Here is a 24,911-nt window from a genome sequence, read left to right on the forward strand (position 1 = left end):
TGTGTATTCTGACTTTTTTTGGGTGCAGTGTCCTGAAGATGTCAATTAAGTCTAACTTTTCTATTGTTTCTTTTAGGATCTCTGTTGCTCTATTGCTCTTCTGTTTAGAGGATCTGTCCATTGATGTGAGTGGTGTATTAAAGTCTCCTACTTTGATTGTATTCCCATCACATTCTATCTTCATGTCTGTTAATATTTGTTGTATGTATCTGGGTGCTCCTATATTTGGGGCATATATGTTGATAATAGTAATATCTTCTTCCTGAATGGATCCTTTAATCATTAAATAGTGTCCTTCATTGTCTTTCTTTATGGCCTTCGTTTTAAAGTCTATTTTGTCTGATATGAGTATTGCAACTCCTGCTTTCCTGTCATGTCCATTGGCATGAAATGTTTTTTCCCATCCCCTCACTTTCAATCTATATGTGTCCTTTGTACTAAGGTGAGTTTCTGTAGGCAGCATATTGAAAGTTTTTGCATTTTTATCTAATCAGCCACTCTATGTCTTTTGATTGTAGTATTCAGTCCATTGACATTTAAGGTGATAATTGATAGATGATTATATATTGCCATTTTAAGCCTCACTTGCCAGTTCATTCTATTATTCTCCATTCTTCCTTTTTTTTTTTTTTTTTGGTTGGATGGTCTCCAGTTATTTTCTGCTTGAGTGTTTTTCATTTCGTTTTTTGTGAATGTAATGTTTGGTTTTGACTTGTGTTTCCCCTGTTTTTTGAGTATATTAACTCCTTCCTATAATTGTGTGTTTTAGCCTGATGATCCTGTAGGTTCAAAGACTTCTTTACCATACTAAAATTTAAAAAAATCTATTTATTTCCTTGCTTCCCTTGCCCACATTTTATGATTTTGATGACTCTTTTTTGTTCTTTTTAATTTTATTTTATTTTAAACATGTTCATGATTAGATTTGTATGCTGGCTTATTTGAGTGACTGCTCTCTGATTGTGGTTTCCTCAGTCCTAGTTCTTCCTCTCTCTCTCTTTTTTTTCTCTTGATTTAGAGAAGCAGTTTCAGTATTTCTTTTAGAATGGGTTTTGTATTGCTGTATTCTTTTAGCTTTGGTTTGTTGGAAAAAAATTCTATTTCCCCTTCTATTTTAAATGATATTCTTGCTGGATAGAGTATTCCAGGTTGCATATTTTTTCCTTTCAGCACTTTTAATATCTCTGGCCATTTCCTCCTGGCCTGAAGAGTTTCTGTACAGAAATCATCTGATAGCCTTATGGGGGTTCCCTTATAAGTGACACTTTGCTTTTCTCTTGCTGCCTTTAGGATCCTCTCTTTATCACTAACTTTTGTCATTTTTATTATAATGTATCTTGGGGTGGGTCTATTTGGGTTCAACTTGTTTGGGGCTCTCTGTGCTTCCTGTATCTTGAAATCAGTATCCTTTAGATTTGGCAAGTTTCAAGTGATAATTTCTTCAAATATATTTTCCATCCCCTTATCTTTTTCTATTATGCATAGATTGGCCCACTTTATGTTATCCCATAGGTCTCTTATATTGCTTTCCTGTTTTTTCATTTGGTTTTCTGTCTGCTGACTCGATTGGGTGATTTCCATTATTCTATCTTCCATATCACTGATTCGTTCTTCTGCATTATTCATTCTGGTTTTTACTGCCCTTAGTTCAGTTTGTATCTCTGCAAATGAATGGTCTAGTTTTTCTTGGCTCCTCCTTATATTTTCTAGTTCCTTTCTGAGGGTGTCTGCATTACTGTTCATATCTTCTCTTAATTCCTTCAGTATTTTCACTATTTCTCTTTTGAACTCCAGGTGTGTCTGACTGCAGAGATCTGTTTCATTGTTGACTGTTTTAGGTGAGTTTTCCTGTTGGTTTAACTGGGAATGGTTTCTGAGCTTCTTCATCTTGCTTGTTATTTTCGTTTTCGTGGTGTATGTACACTCCTTGTGTCCGGGCAGGGTTTGCCCTGGCACTGCTGGGGAATGTTTCCCGAGGGCTGGCGCTGTTGGCTGGTCTTCTTTGAGGCAGCAGGGTATTTCCTGAGGGTGGGCAGGGCTACCAGGGTCACTCTGAAGCAAAGGAGCACTTCCCAAGGGCAGGCAGAACTGGCAGGACTGCACCACGATGGAAGCACACTTCTCGTGGCCAGGCAGGGCTTGCCCTGGTGCTTCTGGGCCATGGAGCTCTTCCAGGGGTTAGGCAGTGCTGAGCAGCTGCTCAGTGGGAGTGCAGTGCCTCCCAAGGGTGGGAGCGGCTAGCCAGGCCACTGAGAGACCAAGAAGCGCTTCCCCTGGGCAGCTGGAACTGGCAGGACCACCCTGCGATGGAGGCAGACTTCCTGTGCTCAGGCAGGTCTTGCCCTGGTGTTTCTGGGCTGTGGAGCTCTTCCTGGGGGTGGGCGGTCCTGGGCACTGCTCTTCGGGAGTGTAGCCGCCCCCCCAGAGGGTGAGCAGGCCAGGGCAGGGAGAGCCCTGGAGGTGGTTGGCTTTCCGAGAGTGGTGAGGCCAGCCTTCTGGGATGCCAAATGGCCTCAGGTCAGGCGTGCTTGGGGTAGGGGGAGAGTGATGCACTGGGAAGCACTGCTTTCTGCTAGCTGATAGGCAAGCATGCTTGCTGGAGCCCAAGGAGTATTCTGTGGCAGCCCACCCCTCCTCCTCTCCCCTCCCCAACACTAATGCCTTGTCTCTCCTCGGGTCCAGCTCTTCTCCCAGCTTCCCTCTGTTGTGGCATTCTACTCCCCGCTGTTAGCGTATTGCTCCCTCCATCCATGAGGCACCGCTTCCTAATCCCTCAGGCTGTCTCCACACCTCCAACCCCAGCCTGCTCCCCAGAACTAACCTCTGGAGCAGAGGTCTTGGTGCCCAGCCCCCACCTGAGTGTCTGTTTTTGGTGACTGTTAGTTCAGGTGATCTGTTCAGCTCTCACTCTGCTTTTCAGATCTCAGACCTACTGCTGCACTCTTCTCGGCGTCTGGGGATCCCTCCAACTTGGTTGATCTTTCTGTGGATTAGGTGACTTTCCAGGGTGTGTGTTCCCTTTCTCCTTCACAGTTCCCTTTCGGGAGCGCCAGTCTGGTCCTGATTCCCCTTCTCTCACTCTCCTCTTTTCTCTTGTTTTACCCAGTTATGTCATGAGAATCTTGCCATAATTAGAGGTTTAAGTTCTTCTGCCAGCATTTAGTTGCTGTTCTATGCGAGTTGTTTAACATGTAGATGTGGGTTTTTTTTGTTGTGTTTGTGGGAGAGGGCAAGCATGTCCCCCTACTCTTTCGCCATCTTGCCTCCTCCTATTTTCTTAAATTAAAACAATTTTTTTTTATTTTATTTTGGAGTATAGTTGACTTACAATGTTGTGTTAGTTTCAGCAGGTGTACAACAAAATGATTCAGTTACACATATACACAACTATTATTTTTAAGATTCTTTTCCCATATAGATAACTACAGAATATTTAGTAGAATTCCCTGTGATATACAGTAGGTCCTTGCTAGTTATCTATTTTTTTAAAATATACACCATATAAAAATGTGTTTTAATTGTAAGTTTGTATCGTGGTATATGTATTGGTTTCCCAAATCTAGTTATCTATTTTATATATAGTAGTGTGTGTATGTTAATTCCAGACTCCTGATTTATCCCTCCTCCCCCCCTTTCCCCTTTGGTAATCATGTTTGTTTTCAAATCTGTGAGTCTATTTTTGTTTTGTAAATAAGTTCATTCATATCATTTTTATAGATTCCTCCTATAAGTAATACCATGTGATATTTGTCTTTCTCTCTCTAACTTACTTCACATAGTATGATAATCTCTAGATCATCCATGTTGTTGCAGATGGCATTATTTCATTGTTCTTTACGGCTGGGTATTATTCCATTTTATATATGGACCACATATTCTTTGTACATTTAAGTTGCTTCCATGTCTTGGATATTATGAATAGTGCTGCAGTTAACATTGGGGTACACGTAGCTTTTTGAATTCGGTTTTCTCCCAATATGTGCCAGGAGTGGGACTGCCAGATCGTATGGTAGTTTTGTTTTTAGTTTTTAAAGGAACGTCCGTACTGTTCTCCGTAGTGGCTGTACCAATCTATTTTTATATAAGTTTACATAGTGAGGTAATGGGCATTGGGACTTCAACTTATGAATTTTTGGAGGATGCAATTCAATGCATCACAACCAGTTAGAGGTGTTCAGAATGTTTTATCATCAACTAGTATATGTAAAGTGGGTTAACAATATTTAGGTTTAGTTTTCTGATGGAAACCATTACACCAGTGGAGAGCTAGGGAGACTATGATCAGTCACAACGGCTAATCTGTCTCTTTAATTTTATGTGGACTCAGCTGCACCTCTCCCCAGCCTCCCTCAACCTCCCTGGTAATCAGAATGACTTGGGAACAGCTGTTATATATACAGATTACCAGGCCCACCCTCAGGAAATCCATACTGTGAATAAGCTTTTCTGGAGAGTCTTGAGATGAATTTGAATATACAGATTTGGAAGTCCAGAAAACAAATCTGGGAGTTCCTGTTGTGGCTCAGTGGTTAACGAATCTGACTAGGAACCATGAGGTTGTGAGTTCAATCCCTGGCCTTGCTCAGTGGGCTAAGGATCCAGCATTGCCATGACCTGTGGTGTAGGTCGCAGATGCAGCTTGGATCCCACGTTGCTGTGGCTCTGGCGTAGGCTGGCAGGTACAGCTCCTATTGGACCCTTAGCCATATCTCCATATGACATGGGTGTGGCCCTAGAAAAGACAAAAAAAAAAAAGAAAAGAAAAAAAATCTGTATAATCAACTCTTCCATGCTTCCTGAGTAAGGAACAGAGAGGAAGTGAGAGTAATATTTGGGGCCTGGATAATGCTGAAACCCTATGGCAGTGCCAAGACTGGCTGTAAATAAGCACATAGAAGACTTTGCAGAGACAGAGCAGTCACTCTGAGCCACTGTTAGGTGTAGGGATCTCTTATTTGGGGGGTGCTTGGTGTAACTACAGATCCTCAAGCCCTACCCCAGAGATTGGGGTTCAGCAGGTTGTTGCTGGTATCCTGAGCATCTGCCAGATTAGGCTTTGTTATGCTATAGTCAAAAATTAACCCTGAAATCTTATGCCACTTGCTCACTTCGGCCTCATGCCTACTATGGGCTGGCAGGACCTTGCCCATCAGTAGCTCTCAGAGCCCTGAGCTGCTGGTCATCCTGCAGAGAGAATCACATGCCCCCCCTCCACCACTGAGTGACACAGCTCATCCCACCAGGCCCCACCAGTTTCAGGGGCTGAGATAAGTCAGCCTGCCAAGCAATTAGAATGGAAGTGAATTTGACTTATTTGTTGAAAAGCATAAATAATCACCAGAGTCTTCCCTTTTGGTCACCAAATATCAACTCATGGTATTTCTTCATAGTATTTTGTATAGAATTTTAATGTCTGTATACATTAGGGATATTGGTATGTAGTTTCCTCTCTCATAAAGTCTACTTTTTGCTACCCTTAAAGGATGAAAATAGAAGTGTATCCTCCTCTTCAATTTTTTAGGAGAGATGGTGTAAAATTACTACTGCTTTTTCCTTTAAATATTTGCCAGGGTGTTTAAAGGCTTGGGCTCCCTTACTTCCTCCCTCCCTCCCTAAATTCAAATTTCTTAATAGATATAGGGAATATAGAACCTAGCTATTGAGGTTATCTATACTTTTTTTTTTTTAAGAGCCACACCCATGGAATATGGAAGTTCCCAGGCTAGGGGTTGAATTGCAGCTGCAGCTGCCAGCCTACACCTCAGACACTGCAATGCAGAATCTGAACTGCATCTCCTACCTAGGCCACAGCTTGCAGCAATGCCAGATCCTTAACCCACTGAGCGAGGCCAGGGATCAAACCCATATGCTCATTCATACTAGTTAGATTCTTAACCTGCTCAGCCACATTGGAAACTCTGAGGTTATCGATCCTTGAGTAATCACTGGTGGTTCACATCTTTAAAGGAATTTGTCTGTCATATTTCATTTGTTATAAGAAATATTCTGAAGTTGTTCATAATCATTTTTCATTATCCTTTTAATGGCTATAGAATTTTAAAATAGAAGTATAAGTTGATTTGTAGTATTGTGTGTACAGCAAAGAGCTATAATTTTTTATATATGTATACATATTTAAAGTTATTTTTCACTATAGATTAGTGTAAGACATTGAATATAGTTCTTTCTCTGTGTTATATAGTAAATCCTTGTTGCTTATCTATTTTATTCATACTAGTTTATATCTATTAATCCCATACCCCTAATTTATCTGTCCCTCCTCCTTTTCATCTTTGATAGTCATAAATTTGTTTTCTGTGTCTTTGAGTCTATTTCTGTTTTGTATTCATATATATATATATTTTTTACATTTCACATATATTTTATTTTATTTTTGTCTTTTTAGGGCAGCACCCATGGCATATGGAGGTTCCCAGGCTAGGGGTCCAATTGGAGCTATAGCTGCCAGCTTACACTGAAGCCACAGCAGTGTGGGGTCTGAGCCATGTCTGTGACTTACACCACAGCTCATGGCAACTTCAGATCCTTAACCCACTGAGTGAGGCCAGGAATCGAACCCACATCCTCATGGATGCTAGTCAGGTTTGTTAACCATGGAGCCACGATGGGAATTCCACATTTCACATTTAAATGATATCATATAATAATTGTCTTTCTCTATCTGTCTGACTGATTTCACTTAGTCTGATAATTTCTATGTTGCCGCAAATGGCGTTATTTCATGCTTTTTTATGGTTGAGTAATATTCCACTGTATATATGTACCATATCTTCTTCACCCATTCTTCTGTTGATGGATATTTAGGTTGCTTCCATGTTTTGGCTATTGTAAATAGTGCTGCAATGAACACTGAGGAGCATTTATCTTTTTGAATTATGGCTTTTTCCAGATAGATGCTCGGAAGTGTGATTGCTAGATCATATGTGGTAACTCTATTTTTAATTTTTCAAGAAACCTCCATACTGTTCTCCAGGTGGCTGCACCAATTTACATTCCCACCAACAGCGTAGGAGGATTCCCTTTTTCTCTATACCCTCTCCAGAATTTATTATTTGTAGATTCTTTTTTTCTTTTTTGGCCACCCCATGGCATATAAAGTTCCCAGGCCAGGGATCAGATCCAAGCTGCAGTTGTCACCTAAGCCACAGCTGCAGCAATGCCAGATCTTTAACCCACTGTGCCAGGCTAGGGATCAAACCTGCATCCCAGTGCTCCCAAGACACTGCTGATCCCATTGCGCCACAATGGGAACTCCTATTTGTAGAATTTTTGAGGGCTGCTGTTCTGAGCAGTATGAGGTGATAACCTCATTGTGGTTTTATGTTTCTCTAATAACTAGAAATGTTGATAGTTCTTCATGGGCCTATTGGCCATATGGATGTCTTCTTTGCAGAAATGTCTATTTAGATCTTCCACCCATTGTTTGATTGAATTATTTGTTTTTTTGGACGTTGAGTTGTTTGAACTCTTTGTATATTTTGGATTAATATCCCTCATCAGTTGCATAGTTTTCAAATATTTTCTACCATTCTGTAGGTTATCTTTTCATTTTTCTGATAGTTTCCTTTGCTGTGCAAAAGCTTTTCAGTTTGGTTGGGTCTCATTTGTTTATCTTTGTTTTTATTTCTTTTGCCTTGGGAAAGTGATCTAAGAAAATATTCCAGTGATTTATATCTGATCGTGTTTAGCCTATGTTCTCTTTTAGGAGTTTATGGTGTCATGTCTTATATTTAGGTCTTTAAACCATTTGGAGTTTATTTATTTATTTTTTTTATTTTCCCACTGTACAGCAAGGGGATCAAGTTATCCTTACATGTATACATTACGATTATGTTTTTTTCCCCGCCCTCTGTTCTGTTGCAACATGAGTATCTAGACAAAGTTCTCAATGCTATTCAGCAGGATCTCCTTGTAAATCTATTCTAAGTTGTGTCTGATAAGCCCAAGCTCCCGATCCCTCCCACTCCCTCCCCCTCCCATCAGGCAGCCACAAGTCTTTTTGGAGTTTATTTTTGTGTATGATGTGAGGGAGTATTCTAGTTTCATTGATTTACATGCAGCTCTCCAGCTTTTTCAACACCACTTGCTGAAGAAACTGTCTTTTTTTCCATTGTGTATCTTGCTTCTTTTGTCCTAGATTAATTGACCATAGGTATGTGGGCTCTTTATTCTGTTCCATTGATCTATGTGTCTGTTTTTGTGCTAATATCATGCTGTTTTGATTACTGTGGCTTTGCAGTACTGTCTAAAATCTGGGAGGGTTACATAATGGCTGTGAAATTTTTGGTAATGTAACCTCTCTTGTTCCTGATATTAGATCAGTTCTTCACTTTTATTTTTATCTAATTGGCCTGGATAAAGGTTTATTGATGTTATGGATCTCAACTAGCATTTGATTATATAGATTTTTCTCCACATTTTTTTCTCTTTTGATGATTTCTACTCTGATGTTTGTTATTTATTTTCTTTAGTTTATTTTGGGTTTATTCTTCTTTTACTAGTTTCTTAGCGTGGGAATTGAGGTTTTTGATTTTACACATATATATATATATATCTTCTGTTATAGGTTTTTCTGTTTTTGTTTTTTGGTTTGTTTTTGTTTTTTTTTTTTGTCTTTTTAGGGCTGCACCCACAACATATGGAGGTTCCCAGGCTAGGGATCTAATTGAAGTTGTTGCTGCTGGCCTACGCCAGAGCCACGGCAATGCCAGATCCGAGCCACACCCGCGACCTACACCACAGCTCATGGCAATGCCTTATCCTTAACCCCCTGAGCAAGGCCAGGGATCAAACCTGCAACCTCATGGTTCCTAGTCAGATTCATTTCTTTTTTTTTTTTTTTTTTTTTTTTTTTTGTCTTTTGTCTTTTGTTGTTGTTGTTTTTGTTGCTATTTCTTGGGCTGCTCCCACGGCATATGGAGATTCCCAGGCTAGGGGTTGAATTGGAGCTGTAGCCACCGGCCTACGCCAGAGCCACAGCAACGCAGGATCCGAGCCGCGTCTGCAACCTACACCACAGCTCACCGCAACGCCGGATCGTTAACCCACTGAGCAAGGGCAGGGACCGAACCCGCAACCTCATGGTTCCTAGTCGGATTCGTTAACCACTGCGCCATGACGGGAACTCCTCAGATTCATTTCTGCTGCGCCACGATGGGAACTCCTAATATACGTATTTAGTGCTCTAAATTTCCTTCTACATAGTATCCTCTCACCAATTTTTGTATGTTTTGTTATATTTTCCTTCAGCTCAAATTACTTTCTAATTCCCACATTGATTTCTCCTTTGATTCTTGGATATTTTAGATGTATTTACTTACACCAAATATTTGGGGATTTTGCAGTTACCTAATTTCACAGTAGTCGGAGAATATACTTTGTAAAACTTGAATCCTTTCAAATTTATTGAAACCTGTTTTCTGGATAGAATGTGGCCCATTCTTGTAAATATTCTATTTGCAATAGAAAAGAATATGTATTCAGCTGTTGTTGGTTGGAGTTATGTCACTATGGCTGTTGCCAAAATCTGGCCACTGTCCACCAGTGCCGAATATAAAAGCAGAAAGAGAGTTTTGGGTGAAGGAGGAAAAAAATAGCTTTTATTGCTTCACTAGGCAAAGGAGGCCACAGCAGGCTAATAATTCAAATAATGTGCCCCATAGAAGGGAGGGGATTCAGAGTTTAAAATTGAACAGGAGCCCTTCTGTGTTTCACCCTTGCTTGATCATACCCTAAACACAATCACCTGTGAGCTAAAGATTATGTACCCAAGCACAATGGCCTGTGACTTAAAGATTATGCTAAGCAGCTGATATTTTTCAGGAAATTTCTTAGGTTGTTCTAATCTCTGGTCAGTATCCCCTTTTCATAAGTACTCTTATTCTAGGAAAAGTGACAATACCATAACCCAGAAGGTTACCATCAGGATCATGCTGAGATTCCTGACACCAGCTTTGATGACTAAGATTGTCCAAAAGAAAGATGAATGCATGCTTCCCCAACCCTGATTCTTATCTGAAACCCTGGGTTTTTTTTTCCCTTTTAAACTGTAAAACTCCCAGAAATTCTTCTCCAGGGGAGCACAGTCCTTGAGGCATTAGCCTGCAGTGGCTTCCTTTACCTGGCAAAGCTATAAAAGCTGTGTTTTTCTCCTTCACCCAAAACTCTATCCCTGTGTTTCTATTCAGTGGACAGAAGCCGGGTTTCAACAACATGGCCAGTTAGATCAATTTGGCTGATACGTTAGTCAGATCATCTGTATTCTTGCTGATTTTCGTCCATGTGTTCTCAATTATTGAGAGGTAGATATAAAAATCTCTGATTATGATGATTTATCTACTTCTCTTTCCAATTTTTTGATTTTTGTTTACATGTTTCAAAATTTTGTTACTGGTGTACATAAACATTTAGGGTTGTTATGTTCTCTTGAAGAATTAACACCTTTATTATTATGAAGTGACTTTGCCTACACATAGTAATATTCTTGCTCTGAAATCTAACTTGATCTTAATGTAGCAATTCTGGCTTTCTCTTGACTACTGTGAGTGTGGTATATTTTTATCCTTTTACTTATCCTTTTAATTTTAAAAGTGCACTTTTAAATGTGTCTTTAAAGTGCATTTCTTGCAGGTCCTTACAATTGGGTCTTGCTTTTTTATCTAATACGATGATCTCTGTCTTTTGATTGATGTCTTTAGCTCATTGATATTTAACATGATTAAAGATATGGCTGAAATTGAGTGTATCATCATGTTGCTATTTTCTAATTGTGATTTTTAGTGATCATTATATCTTTAAGTTCAAGTGATATTTTACCACTTAACATAAAGTATAAGCATTTTATAATAGTATGATTCCATTTTTCAACTCCTGAACTGGAGCTATGTGATCCTCCTCTAGGCTCCCTGGCCTCCACCACCTCCTGTGAGAGAACATTTCCCACAGGGTAATGTCTTTGCCTTTTTGTAACATGTACATGGCAATTCCAAGTAATGCCATAGAGGTTGATTGAGAAGCTCAGGATAATGGAGGCTGGTGGTCATCAGAGAGATGAAGAGGCATCTGCTGATATGTCCTGGTTGGGGCCAGAGGGGCAAAGGCAAAGCTAAAACTTACACAGTGGGATCAGAGCTCACAGTGGCACTCAACATTTGAGGATCTTGAGTCTTCCCCAGAGATCTTTGCTTTTCTCCTGCAGGTCATAGGGAACCACTGGGTATTTGAAAGAAGGAAACTATCTGTCTTCTTTGATTTATCAGCCTAGAGAAGTCCATCCTCTTAGAAGGCAGGTAAATAGGAATATAGATTTCTTCTTTCTATGTAGCTATCTAACTATTTGTCTCTAGATAACAGAGAAATATATAGACAGGTAGTTTCTACAGAGGATAGATAGATAAATAGGGCAAGCAGTGTTTTATGATGAACCAGTGATGGGTTAATAGGAAGTAACTTTAGTCAAAGGTTACTAAGGAGCAATCAGAAATGGCAGATGCTAGGAGATGAAGCCTGGATAAGCTGCTGACCTGGGGTAGGAACAAGTGGGCCCTGTAAGACCTACACCAGCATATCCTGAGCTGCTCTCGGATATGAGTACAGCCTTATCTCATGTTTATTTGTGATGTATCTCATTTCTCCATCCAGCTTGCTGGAGGCCTGAACTATAACTTGTCAATTTATTCTTCTCCTTTAACATCTAGCATGGCACCTGACACCAATTACATGTTCAGTGCAGGAATGTAGGGAATGGCACTGATACGAACAAAATGACATTTCAGGTTCATGTACCTGGAAGAATAATGATACTATATAAAAACTAAGAAAGGAAACTATATCCAGTCTCTTGGGCTAGAACAAGATGGAAGATAGCATGAGAAAAAGAATGTAGGAGTTCCTGTCGTGGCTCAACAGAAATGAATGACTGCTGTCCATGAGGATGCAGGTTCAATCCCTGGCCTCACTCAGTGGGTTAAGGATCTGGCATTGCAGTGAGCTGTGGTGTAGGTCACAGACATGGCTCAGATCTGACGTTGCTGTACCTGTCGTGTAGGCTGGCAGCTGCAGCTCTGATTCAGCCCCGAGCCTGGAAATTTCCATATGCCGCAGGTGTGGCCCTAAAAAGCCAAAAAAAAAAAAAAAAAAAGAATGTATTTACTTGTATGATTGGGTCACTATGTTGTACAGCAGAAATTGACACAACATTGTAAATCAACTAAATCTCAATTAAAAAAAACTAAGAAAGTGAGGGAAAAGAGAGTTTTGTAGGGAAGATGGCATGTTTATCTGTGGACCTTGTAGCACAAGGTTCAGAGGGCAGTATCAAGTAGCTCGTTGGGACCATAGTCCTAGAGCTCAGCAGAGACAGTGGGGGAAATGGCAGAGAAGTGCCGGGAAGCCTGAGAACTGGGGAGTGAACATTTGGGTTAACTGAGTTCTGGATGCAGGCAGTGAGCTCCCTCTCCTGAGGAAAATCCCTCTCAACTGGATTTTCTCCTGGTTGATGATGTATTTCATTCCACAATTAGGAAAACAAAAATGAACTACCTGAGCACTCATTCATGTGTTTATCTGGGGAGAGTAGCCTGTCCTATTTGCTTTGGTGGGTTAGAAGGCAGCTAGGCTCTGAGTGAGCATGGGGGGCTGAGGCTGCCACTTCAGAGGACCCCTGCACAAAGGAGCCCTGGGGACCTGAAAGACCAGATTCATGGTTTTTGCTTCTCCAAACACCATGGTGGGGAGGATCCCACAGGCTGGGCTGAGGAGAGCTTTGCTCTTCAAAGTTGGTCAACTGCCTAGGAAAGTGGCAGTCTCCAGTATGCCTTGGAAGAATGGCTGGAAAGTCTTGGATATTTGGGATGGTCTTTGAATAGTATTCACTGTGTAATGGGATTTAGAGCACTGGATGAATTGCTGGACCTATTCACACCTTCCCTGAAGCTGTTGCACTGCAACCTCCCATTTCCTCCCCAGGGCAGCATTTTTATGCTCAATGTTCCAGAAGGCTAGTTCATGTGTTTTTTGTTTTCTTTTTTTATTGTTATTTCCCCCAACACACTTTTTTTCCCCCACTGTACAGCATGGGGACCCAGTTACACATACATGTATATATAATTTTTTCTCCCATTGTCGTGCTCCGTTGTAAGTATCTAGACGTAAGTTCTCAGTGCTACACAGCAAGATCTCATTGTTAATCCATTCCAAAAGCAATAGGTTGCATCCATTAACCCAAAGCTCCCATTCCCTCCTACTCCCTCCCCCTCCCCCAGGGCAACCACAACTCTATTCTCCAAGTCCATGATTTTATTTTCTGTGGATATGTTTTTATCCTCTTTCCCCTGCTCCTCCTTTTTGTATCATTATAATCTCATAGGTTGTTTAAAGAAGTAGGAGACATTCAAAAGGAAATTAAAGATCTATTTCTCTGAAGAGGCTTTTGAATTATACCCAGGTTTCTTCTATTGTAGCAAGCCACAGAGAATCAGTAAGTACTATACTAAATGGAAACACATTACTTGTCTTAGTTCTAATGAGTTTTCATCTTTGAAAGGCTGACCCTTCAGAGAAAACCACAATGCCAGTGGTGCTTTCCTTGTCTTTGAACCTGCAGGAGCTCTGGTCACAGGTCACTTGCCCTGCCTCAACTCTGCTTTGAGCTAGTGTCACGTGCTCTAATCTTGGTTGAAAGCATGTTGTCTTTTCATTTCATCTTGAATTGTTATGCTGTGTAGTATGGTGTGTTGCATTTAAGAGGTGATACATGAAAATACTGTGCTTCCTTATATGCTTTGGTAGATATTTTGAGAAATTTATATAGTATCTTTAACAGTAAAATGGAGGTTAAATATAATTTTTCATAAGATATTCTAGTACTTTAGGAGCCAGTAAAATGACAATTCATTGCTCTCTACTTTTCTATATCAAAAGGGGTTGGAATTTATTGACAGGTGAAGATTCACCTTATTCTGTTAATTTCAGAAGTTCATGAAGTTGTCTACATTTATCTCTGTGTCTTTCATAGTCACAAGCTTGGCTCAGGGACCTGGTCAGGAAGGAGAGTTCTCTCCCCATTTCCTGCTTTTACCAAATGCCCTACTGGGGAGACCAGGCAGCACCTACTACACTTGAATCCTCGATGCTCACTAGATCTGTTCAGAGATGGAGCGATGTCTGGCTTTTGGTCAAAAGTGAGATCTGATACTGTCTACAGAAAGTAATTTCTTGGGAGGGAAAAATGTTGGGTGCTAGCTTTGATATGCCTATTGAAGATTTCTTCTTCACCCAAATTATGTGGCTACACATCTATGTAATTTTGAAAAGTCAGCTATGTCTCTATGAGTGCTGATCATCCACTGCTTTGCTTTGGCCCTTGGATATCTGTGTATCATTGGGTGTGTTTCTGACACTTGGAAGGCAGGGAGGGTAGTGGGTGTCTGCTGACGTCTGAGGTGGGAGGAGACTGTACCCTCGGCTTTCCTTTCCTGCAGAACTGAAGCACGAGATCCACGTCTGGCGCTTGACTGCACAGCGCATCAGCCCAGCCAGCCGCGAGGAGACAGCGGTTCGAGGCCTGCTCCTGGAAAAGGTGCTGTCACTGGAGCGCCTGCTGGCCCGAAGGCTGCACAGCTTCCACAGGTACTGAGCTGGCCCCTGTGCAGACCACTTTTGGTTCACAGCAGTTTCTCATCTTTGCCAGTTATGCTCAATGGTTGGATTGTACCAACAACCTATTACGACCCCCCTAAGAATGTCCAACGGTAATGTGCAAAATGTGAGCTAAAACAATTGTGAAGAGAGTTCCTGTTGTGGCTCAGCAGTAAGAAACCTGGCTAGTATCCATGAGGACGTGGGTTCGATTCCTAGCCTCTATCAGGGGTTAAGGATCTGGTATTGCTGTGAGCTGTGGTGTAGGTCACAGATGTGGCTCAGATCCCTGTGTTGTTGTGACTGGTGTAGACTGGCAGCTGCAGCTCCCATTTGACCCCTAGCTGGGAACTTTCATATGCCACGGGTGTGGCCCTAAAAGTAAGTAAATAAATAATGATTGTGAAGAGTAGGCCATGGTATTGCAAAAGAGTAACTCTAGTTGCATGCTAGTGAGTAAGTTTTGGGCTCTGTACCCTGTGCTAAGACTCATATGGCACATAATTTTATTTAACTCTCACTTGGGGAAAACTGAGGTTCAGAGAATTTGAGCAACTTTCCCAGTGTTATACATCCAGGAAAGAGTGATTGAGTTCGCATTCAACTACTGCCTGTTATACTTCTCTACCTAACATTTGTTCATGACAAGAATGAAAAACAATAACAAACTAATCTAATAAAACATTCTCCTAGTGGTTGATTTTCAGGGAGCCCAAAGAAGACTACTCAGTCCCACTCAATTCGTTTCTTGGGGTTTGTTTTAATCAAAGCTTGACACCTAAATGGTAGCAGTGAAGTGTTAAGCTTTTTCTCCCCACTTGGGTGAGGAGCCGAGTTCCAGCCTGCCGTCACTCTGGAAGCACTGACAGGAAATCAAGAGCCCACTCACCCTCCATGGATGTGGAAGCTTTGCTGCAACAGGACCAGGAACTGGATGGGATGAGAAATATGTCCCTGCAAGGGGAAATGTTAGTCCTTGTGAAGGTAGTGAGAGTGACTTTACGTGTTGCAATTTGCCGAAACCAGCCCATGTTCGCAGAGAGTAGGCAAGCTGACTGAGGGGGAGCTGGGTGCAGTGCCAGCACCACCTCTGAGGGTCACCCAGCGTGGTTGCAGCCTGAGCTGATGGTGAGGCGGGTGTGTGGAGATCCACTCTGTCCAGAGATGCAGCCCAGGATGACGCACTGTCTCAGCGTCCTTAGTTCTGTCCCATCCCATGACCCACTTGTACCCTGTGATGCTGGAGAAGCAGCACCTGTTGTCTCCAGGCTACAGGAGGGCCCTGAGTTGCAAGCTGGGGACAGAGTGGCAACTTCAACAACAGATTTTAAATGGAGAAAGGTTGTAAATTAAAGATGCAGTAGTAAATTTCCCCAATTGTATTTAATCTACTGACCTTCAAGTTTCAACATGCTCCATCTGTGTGGGTGTTAAAGACATAGGCAGTGTGTCTCAGGGTTACAATTGTGAAGAAATATGTGGGCTCAGAGAGTCACCAAATTTTCATCAGCTCATCCTATGTTGATTACAGAAAGGGAAACTGAGGCCCCAAGAGGGCAATGGCTTTGTGGGACCCCTCAGTCATGAGCAGAAGATAGGAATGAGGGTGATCTAAGGCATGTGCTAGCTCTGTGGGTCTTGTTTCTGCATTTTATTTTTAAAAATTGTCCTTAGAACCATTCTCCTGGGTCTGCTGTGATTTCTTTTATGGTCAGTTCTGGCTGTGTAGTCAACCTCCTTTGATACTATGACACGTGAGTGCTTATTAGAACTAAATTCTCCATCACACAGCTTCTTTTACCTAATTGGAGAGGGAGGAGATGGAGCTGAAAAGATGAGCTGATAGGAAAGGTTAAAAAAGAAAGGCAGGGAGTTCCCTGGTGGCTCAGTGGGTCAAGGACATGGTGTTGTCACTACTATGGCTCAAGTCACTGCTGTGGTGTAAGTTCAACCCCTGGTCCTGGATCTTCTGCATGCTGTTGGTGTGGCCAAAAAAAAAAAAGCAAGTTGAAATAAATGGAGGTGACTGAGATGGAAATGGAAACGGGTGGGTGCCATGACTTAGAGGTACTGTTGGGGGGTTAAGGGGTGAAGTGGGGGAAGAAGCACACATAGTGCTTCCAAGTTAATTTCCAATTGATAAAATCACCGCTAAAGCAAGTGGCATTTCTTTTACTGTTTTTTTTCCTTTAATTAAATTGTAAATATAACATATCATTTTGGAAAAATTCATAAAAGTAAGTAGTGAGAAGAGGAAAACAACAAGAAAGATGGCTTGCTCTCCTCCCCCATTCACATTTTGGCCAGTGTTCTGACATTTCCTGAGTTGTGCTTGCAGTGCCTCACTGAACATTCCAGTCATTTCCTGGATATTTTTCTTTGGGGATGCACAGTGAGCATCTTTCCCGGTCCACAAACCCAGCTCCCCCAGGGAACCATACATAATGACGAGGCCAGCCTCACGCTGTGGCTGTACCTGGCGTCACACCAGGCCATGCTGTGTGCTTCCAGCAGCCACCCTGCTGGCCTCATTGCTCAATGCCACCAGGAAAATGACGAGTCTGCCCTTTCCTCTTTTAGACAGATCTCCCAGGAAGATAAAAATTGGGAGACCAATATCCAGGAGCTACAGAAAAAGGTACTGTGATTTCTGTGATTTCTTTTCTCAGGAATTTCTGACTTACTTTTGGAAGAAGAGAGATCCCTTTGCTTCACATTGCAACTGAAAGTTGTCTTTTATTCCCGGAGTTGTGCATAAGACGTAGGTTATTTTCAGGAGTTAAGGGGACATTTTCCAGACATGGTAGGCTCGTTTTGTCCAGAGATTGAAAAGTTAACTCTTAATGTTCCGTAAAGAATCTGGAAAAAGAAAGGCTATGTATATATGTATAACTAAGTCACTTCGTTGTACAGCAGAGGTTCTGTGGTTAACATGCTGAAGGGAAGGTTGGCTGGTCTCTGTGATTCCTATTGTGCAGATGTGGGGATGGAGGCCAAGATAGGAGGGGAATCTGCTGCTTAGATGGAACACCTTTTGGGGCAGAGTTGGGTTGTGTGTCTTCTGTCATATAGCTCTGACTTCAGGGAGCAAAGCTCCTTTGGTGTTATTTTGTTCATTTTCCTTCCTTGGTAGAATTTCTCAGCCCACTTGAGGATACATAGTGCCCCTCTGCCAGCCAAGGCAGCTCTGCTCTAGATCGGCTAGAAGTCATTTCAAACCAGGGCAGTTTCTTTCCTAGGGAGAGATTGAATACTATTCTCTAATTATGATAGGGATACTTTGTCCTTCCCTAAAGGAAATTTATTTATTTATTTATTATTTTTTAATGATTTTTTCCCATTATAGCTGGCTTACAGTGTTCTGTCAATTTTCTACTGTACAGCAAAGTGACCCAGTCACACATACGTATATATTCTTTTTCTCACATTATCATGCTTCATCATAAGTGACCAAATATAGTTCCCAGTGCTATACAGCAGGATCTCATTGCTTATCCATTCCAAAGGCAGCAGTTTGCATCTATTAACCTCAAATTCCCAGTATATCCCACTCCCTCTTGGCAACCACAAGTCCGTTCTCCATGTTCTTGAGTTTCTTTTCTGTGGAAAGGTTCATTTGTGCCATATGTTAGATTCCAGATATAACTGATATCATAAGGTGTTTGTCTTTCTCTTTCTGACTTAGTATGAGTCTCTAGTTCCATCCATGTTGCTGCACATGGTGTTATTTTGTTTATTCTTATGGCTGAGTAGTATTCCATTGTCTTCTTAATTGATTCATCTGTTGATGGACATTTAGGTTGTTTCCATGTCTTGGCTATTGTGAATAGTGCTGCAATGAACATATGGGTGAATGTGTCTTTTTCAAGGGAAGTTTTATCCGGATATATGCCAAAGAGTGGGATTGCTGGGTCATATGGAATTATATATATAGTTTTCTAAGTTATCTCCATATTGTTTTCCATAGTGGTTGTACCAATTTACATTCCCACCCCCTAAAGGAAATTTAAACATTGGGGTCCTGGTCGGGAACGTGTTCTTTGGGTCTCTCTTCCCAACCTCTGTCCCATTCAGACGGTCAGGGTTAGGGAAGACAGGTGTGGCTGTGATGCTTTTCTGGGCCTCAAGTTTATGCAGACCTCACCTTCTTTTCTAGACTGTGTAGTTCTGACTTCAGGTTAGGGAAGAGACTATGCACCTCTTGGTGTACCTGGTCAAGGACTGGGGAGAGGTGGAAGGGGCTGGGCACTGTCCTTGTATTGTACCTCAGGCTTCTCACCATGGTAACCCCAGATAACCAAAGGAGAGCATTTGACAGCCACCCCAAAATAACAAATAAGCACAAATTTCAGATCATTTTATACCACCTGGTACCATGGATTTGTTCTTTGACCTGCCTGCTCCCTCTCTTTCCAGTCCTGGAGTTGGCCACAGGCATACCCAGACTCAAAGATTAACCTGGCTGCAAGGAAGGCGTGTCCTGCCTCCATCCAGTGAGGTGCCAAACCCCTCTCCTCCTCATTCTCCATCACAGACTTATCTAGCAAAACTGGCCTTCCTTGGAAGGGGAGGGGAAGATGAGTGGGGGCCGTCTAGGCTGTGAACCTAGACAGTGGGCAGGGAAGGAGGATGGGTGCTTTGGAGGCAGCCTCCATGGCTGTGCACAGTGGGCTAGGTACGGCAGCCAGAGCCACAGTGACACAGAGGGATGTGCTTGTGGTTTTTATGTCAGTAGCTTTAACTGTGTGACCAAGAAAGAAAATCTGTCTCTGTCTCTATACCTTGTCCCATACTTACGTCCTCATCTATGTCTATATCCTTATCTTTACCCCTATCTACACCTACCTCTGTGTCTATGTCTACATCTCTTTCTTCATCTAGACCCATGTCTTACCCATAGCACCACTGTCTTTGTTCATATCTACTTTTACCTGTACGTAAGTCTATATTTATAGCCTTATCTATGTTTGCAGTTAGACCTCGTTAACCTGGTTGGTGTCCTCTTAGGACAGGCATCCGTGTGAGCTTGTCGGACCTTGCTCCCTGCCCTGGCCCACACAGCTATGGCCCTCAGAGTACAGCACCCTTTGGGGAACTTTCCCTGTGGCTCAGGCCACTGGAAGGGGGTCTGCAACTCCAAGTTTAATGAAGGTGCTGCAGAGCACCTCTTCTTACCCCCAAATGCCTGGGGCAGGGTTCCATGGGTGTCCTCTGATGACCAGGGGATAGCTAAGTGCCTTCAACAGAAGTCATGTGTGTTGTAAGAACATTTTAACTTCAGTTCCATGTGAGCAGGAATTTGCATGATAGAGGAAAAGGCTCTGAACACACAGTACCCTTGAAAATGCATGTCTTGAAGGGCCAGGTTCCTGGAGGTTATGTGTTGGCTCTGCCAACGTTTCCTCTAATATTGGCAATGGGTCTGGAAACAGCTTAGCATCTCTGTGTCATATTGAAAGTCTGTTTAGTCAGGTGTCATAGAAAAGGACTGTACTATTTTTTAAATGTAGTTATTTTTCATAGTCTTTGATTTCAAGATTTTGAATACTGTCATCTTGAATCTGTATAGTTTTCCTTGTAACACATTATCTTATCACCTTCTTTCAAGTTGAAGATGTACCAGGGGTTTACATTGTGGCTCAGCAGTAATGAACCCAACTAGTATCCATGAGGATGTGGGTTCAATCCCTGGCCCTGCTCAGTGGGTTAAGGATCTGGCGTTGCCATGACCTGTGGTGTCCTTCGCAGATGCGGCTCGGATCCCACATTGCTGTGGCTGTGGCTGTGGCATAGGCCAGTTTAGCACCTAGCCTGGGAACGTCCATATGCCATGGGTTCAGCCTTAAAATAAAGGACAAGCTGGAGTTCCTGTCGTGGCTCAGTGGTTAACGAATCCGAGTAGGAACCATGGGGTTGTGGGTTCGATCCCTGCCCTTGCTCAGTGGGTTAATGATCCGGCGTTGCCATGAGCTGTGGTGTAGGTTGCAGACGCGGCTCAGATCCCGAGTTGCTGTGGCTCTGGCGTAGGTCAGTTGCTACAGCTCCGATTCGACCCCTATCCTGGGAACCTCCATATGCCACGGGAGTGGCCCAAGAAATGGCAAAGAGACCAAAAAAAAAAAAAAAAAGACAAGCTGAAGACATTCTATTTTTGTGATCAGGAGAAATTTGTAGTGATTTAGATCATGTAGGGTGGTGGACGCATCGTGGGAATCAGACCATGCTGAGTACTGAATCATGTTCTCCTTTCTCCCAGCACAGGATATCAGACAGGACTCTGCTCACCAAATGCGTGACTGTACTGGGATTGGTCATCTTCATGTTCTTTCTCAATTCCTTTGTCCCTGGTGTTCATCTTGATCTCGGTGAGTCTTATTTGGGGTTAGCTTTTCAAGTGATATCAGAGTTTTGGGTATCTTGGAAGGGAAGGTTTCAAAGCCTGTCCCCAGACACTAGTGAGGAGGGTTGAGAGGGATAGTTTTCTGGAGGAGAGGGAGAGAGCAAATTACATCTCAGGGGCGTGGGTCCTCAGCCCCTCCAGAGTTTATCATCAAAAGTGAAAGAGCAGGATGGATGGAATCATCTTTATCGTACTTGAAAATCAAATCTTCTAACTGTTACCTGAGAAGCATCCCCAGAAATAGCTGAGAGGTCATATCAGCAAGGCCACAGTCCAAGATTTGTGCAAGCTGACCTAATCATTATTAAATGAGACTGTTAGTGAAAGGGCCAGAGAACTAGAAGAAGTCTACACTGGTCTTCTCCTAACTCGGTGGTGCATCCATTTTCCCTATGCAGCAGAACTCCATTCTTCCACCTGCCCCCCGGGTTTTTCTTCTCTTGCTCTCCCTCTCTTACATCTCTCACTTTGTACTTTCTCAAGGTCTGAGTTGCATAGCCCATCCCTGCCTGAGATGTGGCCATCTTGCAGAATGAGCTCACCAGATATCTTTTTAAGTTCACCATTCTTCCACTCTCCACCAATATTTTCCATGTTTCTTAGATCTTTCTTATTAACTTACTAATAATTCTTTCTATTGGTGTCATTATTTAAAACAAAATTAACCCCCTTTCAAAACCCACCTCACGTGAAAGTATAGATTTATGAGACAGTTAAATTTGAGGTGGTGTCAAGGAGTATTTTCTTTAACCAGAAGCTTTATGTATGGTTTTCCTTTAAAAGTGAGCACTGCTAAGATGTTTTGGATATCTTTTTATAGAAATTCAATTTACTGCAACACTTGAAGAATGTAACTTCTGTAGAAAGCAAAGCCTCTTGCCTGTGTAAAACAGATGGATAACACCAGCAGGCTTAGTTATTTGAATCGCAACATTGCTTCTTTGGTTCTTGGCTGCCACTAGAAATCTTTATATTTCTAAAGATCAAACAATACAATAAAACTGTGTTTTGTGGGTAAAGGGGCTCCATTAGCTAATTCTTTTGGGTGTTCACAGATTATTTTGTTTCTAATTTTATTTGAAATTCCACTTTAAAAGAACATGTCATGCATTTTATGTATTTAAATTTTTTTATTAAAGTATAGTTGATTTACAATGTTGTGTCAATTTCTGCTGTACAACAAAGTGACCCAGTCATACATGTATCTACATTTCTTTTATTTTATCTTCCATCATGGTCTATCCCAAGAGACTAGAAATGCTTCCCTGTGCTGTGCAGTGGGACCTTATTATGTATCCATTCTAAATGTAATAGTTTACACTTGTTCTAACCCCAAACTCCCACTCCCTCCCACTCCCTCCCCCTCTCGCTTGGCAACCACAAGTCTGTTCTCCATGTCAGTGACTAAAACTAAAAAAATATCTGGGAGTTTGCATGCAGTTTTGTTAGCATTTGGCAGTTGTCTTTGTAGAAATAACATTACTTTTAAAATTTAAAGTCACCTCTTTAACCATATATATAGGCTTTCAAATATCTTGATTTCCATGAAACTTTTCATTTTAGTCTGAGAAGTCTGTGCTTTTTGCTGAGATGTCATATCTCTTTTTATGTGTTTGTTGCATCTGGGAATGAGGGGCTTATTTTGTTTCTGCTTTTAAATCTGGTGTTTTCAGTTAGGATTGTGTACAAATGACTTTATCTAAGGATCCTGAAACACATAATTTGTATAATTGTGTATTCGGCATGATGGGAAAGAGTTCGGTTGACTAGGAGAAAAGTTTGATTAGCATATATTTTGAACCAAATACAGTTTCCTTAGAGTTACATAGTGGCTCTCTTACTGGAAACAGGGGCAAAATTAATGCAAGGTCTCCCCAGGGCTTCAGACGATAGAGATATGATCGTTCATCTTTGGTGAAATGCTGTTTTGAAAATAATACACTTGGTAAGTTGAGCATAAAACAGTGTGATGCCATATAACATGAGGTGATGTCTTATCACACAACCTGCATCATGTAATGTGAGATGTCATATAACCCAATGCATATGATGAGGTGGTGTCATATAAGGTACACCATGTAACAAATGCGACATCATGTAATATGATGTGGTGTCATGTAATACTATGTCATGTCATGTAACAAAACATGACATCATATAACACATTTTTTTTTTTGGCAGCATATGGAAGTTCCTGGACCAGGGACTAAATCTGAGCTGCATCTGCAGCCTATGCCACAGCTGCAGCAATACCAGATCCTTTCAACTCACTGTGCCGGGCTGTGGATCGAACCCATGCCACTACAAAGACAATGCTGGATCTTTAAACCTCTGTGCCACAGGAGGAACCTTATAAAACATTCTTTTATTTAAGCATTGTAACCTAAACACAATAGTGACTCTCATTCTCTTTTTCCTTCTTATTTTTAAAAAATTATCATAGAGTAAATTTGATTTTTCTCTTCAAATTCAGAAATCTGTGAACTTTAACAAAAATGTATATTTATATCACTGCCACCATAATCAGATTACAGAATAGTTCCTTTCACCCTGAAATTTATTTGTGTTATTCTTTTGTATCACCTTCCACCTTAATCCTGGTGACTCTTGATCTGTTTTCCATCACTGTAGTTTTGTCTTTTGGATAATGTCATACATTGAATCAGACAGCCTCTGGGACTGTCTTCTCTCCCTCAGCACAAGGCCTTTCAGACATATCAAAGTTGTTTCTGTGGGTATCAGTAGTTCATTCTTTTTGTTGCTGAATAGTCTTCCATGGTACAGATGTACCACAGTTTGTTTATTCACTTGCCCATTGAAGGACATTTGGGTTGCTTCCAGTTTTTGGTAATTGTGAGTAGAGCTACTCCAAACATTCGTGGATATGATTTGTGTGAACTTGCTTTTATTTCTTTTGGGTAGTTATCTAAGTGTGGGACTGCTAGATCATATGGTGAGTGTTTAGCTTTAAAAGAAGCTGCTGCACCGTTTTCCGGAGTGACTGTGGTACTCAGCACAACCACAGTAGTGTTTGGGAGGTCCAGCAGCACTATGTCCCCATCAGCACTTTGCATGATCAGACATGCCTTAAATATGGAACTCACATGTTATTATAATTATTTGTTTACCACTCCACCAACTGGTACCCCTCTCTCCAGCTAGACTCAAGGGCCGTGGTCCATTTCGTCTAAGCTTTTCTCTACCCAGTGCCTTATGTTAATGCCTGATACATTGGTAGGTACAGGGTTTATAGGATGCATGACCAAAGTTCATATTGATTCTTATAGGTTACAGTTTTATTATTTTGAGAATTTTAGGTGTGACTGACTTATCCTGGGTTCTCTGGAGAGAAAGCTATGTGTGTGGGTTCTTCACTGGGGGTTATGATCTCAGAGAGTAGAAGGGACAGAGAAGCAGACTAGTGAAGGGAATGAGTCAAAACAAGTATGAATCATTATCTAGCTGCCCTTTGGGTCACTGGTCACTCTATCCCATAGGTTTGTCTGAGAAGAAATATGAGATGTGTCACAGGACTGTCTATGGGGTTGTATGGGTGAAAGAGGGAGAATTTACCCATTGGTGCCCATCATCCATTGGTCCAAACCAAGTTCCTCCCCATGGAATGCCAACTAATGAATGCAGTGCATCAAAGGCCACACAGCAGAGGAGCCCCAGCTGGAAGCAGGTGTTGGTGTGGGCTCAAGGGCAGACTAAGTCAGGGAGCATCTATAGGAGGGCAAGTTTATACAGAGCTTGCCACTGCCACAGACTTCTGGTCAGTGACAGGAGAACCTTGAGGGACCCAAAGATGTGCAAAAGGTGGCACAACAGTGAAGAAAAAAAAAATGAATGA

At 41.7% G+C, this 24,911-nt stretch overlaps 1 protein-coding gene across 1 annotated transcript in view; it reads left to right on the forward strand.

Moving 5' to 3' along the window:
- OCA2 (OCA2 melanosomal transmembrane protein) overlaps positions 1-24,911 on the forward strand; it is a gene marked incomplete at its 5' end in the record, with an annotated part of 212,604 nt that overhangs the window by 96,938 nt on the left and 90,755 nt on the right. Inside the window, 3 exon segments of the mRNA NM_214094.2 lie at positions 14,502-14,649; positions 17,239-17,296; positions 20,915-21,023. Coding sequence (NP_999259.2) covers positions 14,502-14,649; positions 17,239-17,296; positions 20,915-21,023 — 315 coding nt within the window.

This window comes from Sus scrofa, chromosome 15 (genome assembly GCF_054392235.1).
Source record: "Sus scrofa isolate SSC_HxYL_T2T_F1_AM1 chromosome 15, Sscrofa_HxYL_maternal_Yorkshire_Landrace_v2.0, whole genome shotgun sequence".
NCBI classification, from domain to species: domain Eukaryota; kingdom Metazoa; phylum Chordata; class Mammalia; order Artiodactyla; family Suidae; genus Sus; species Sus scrofa.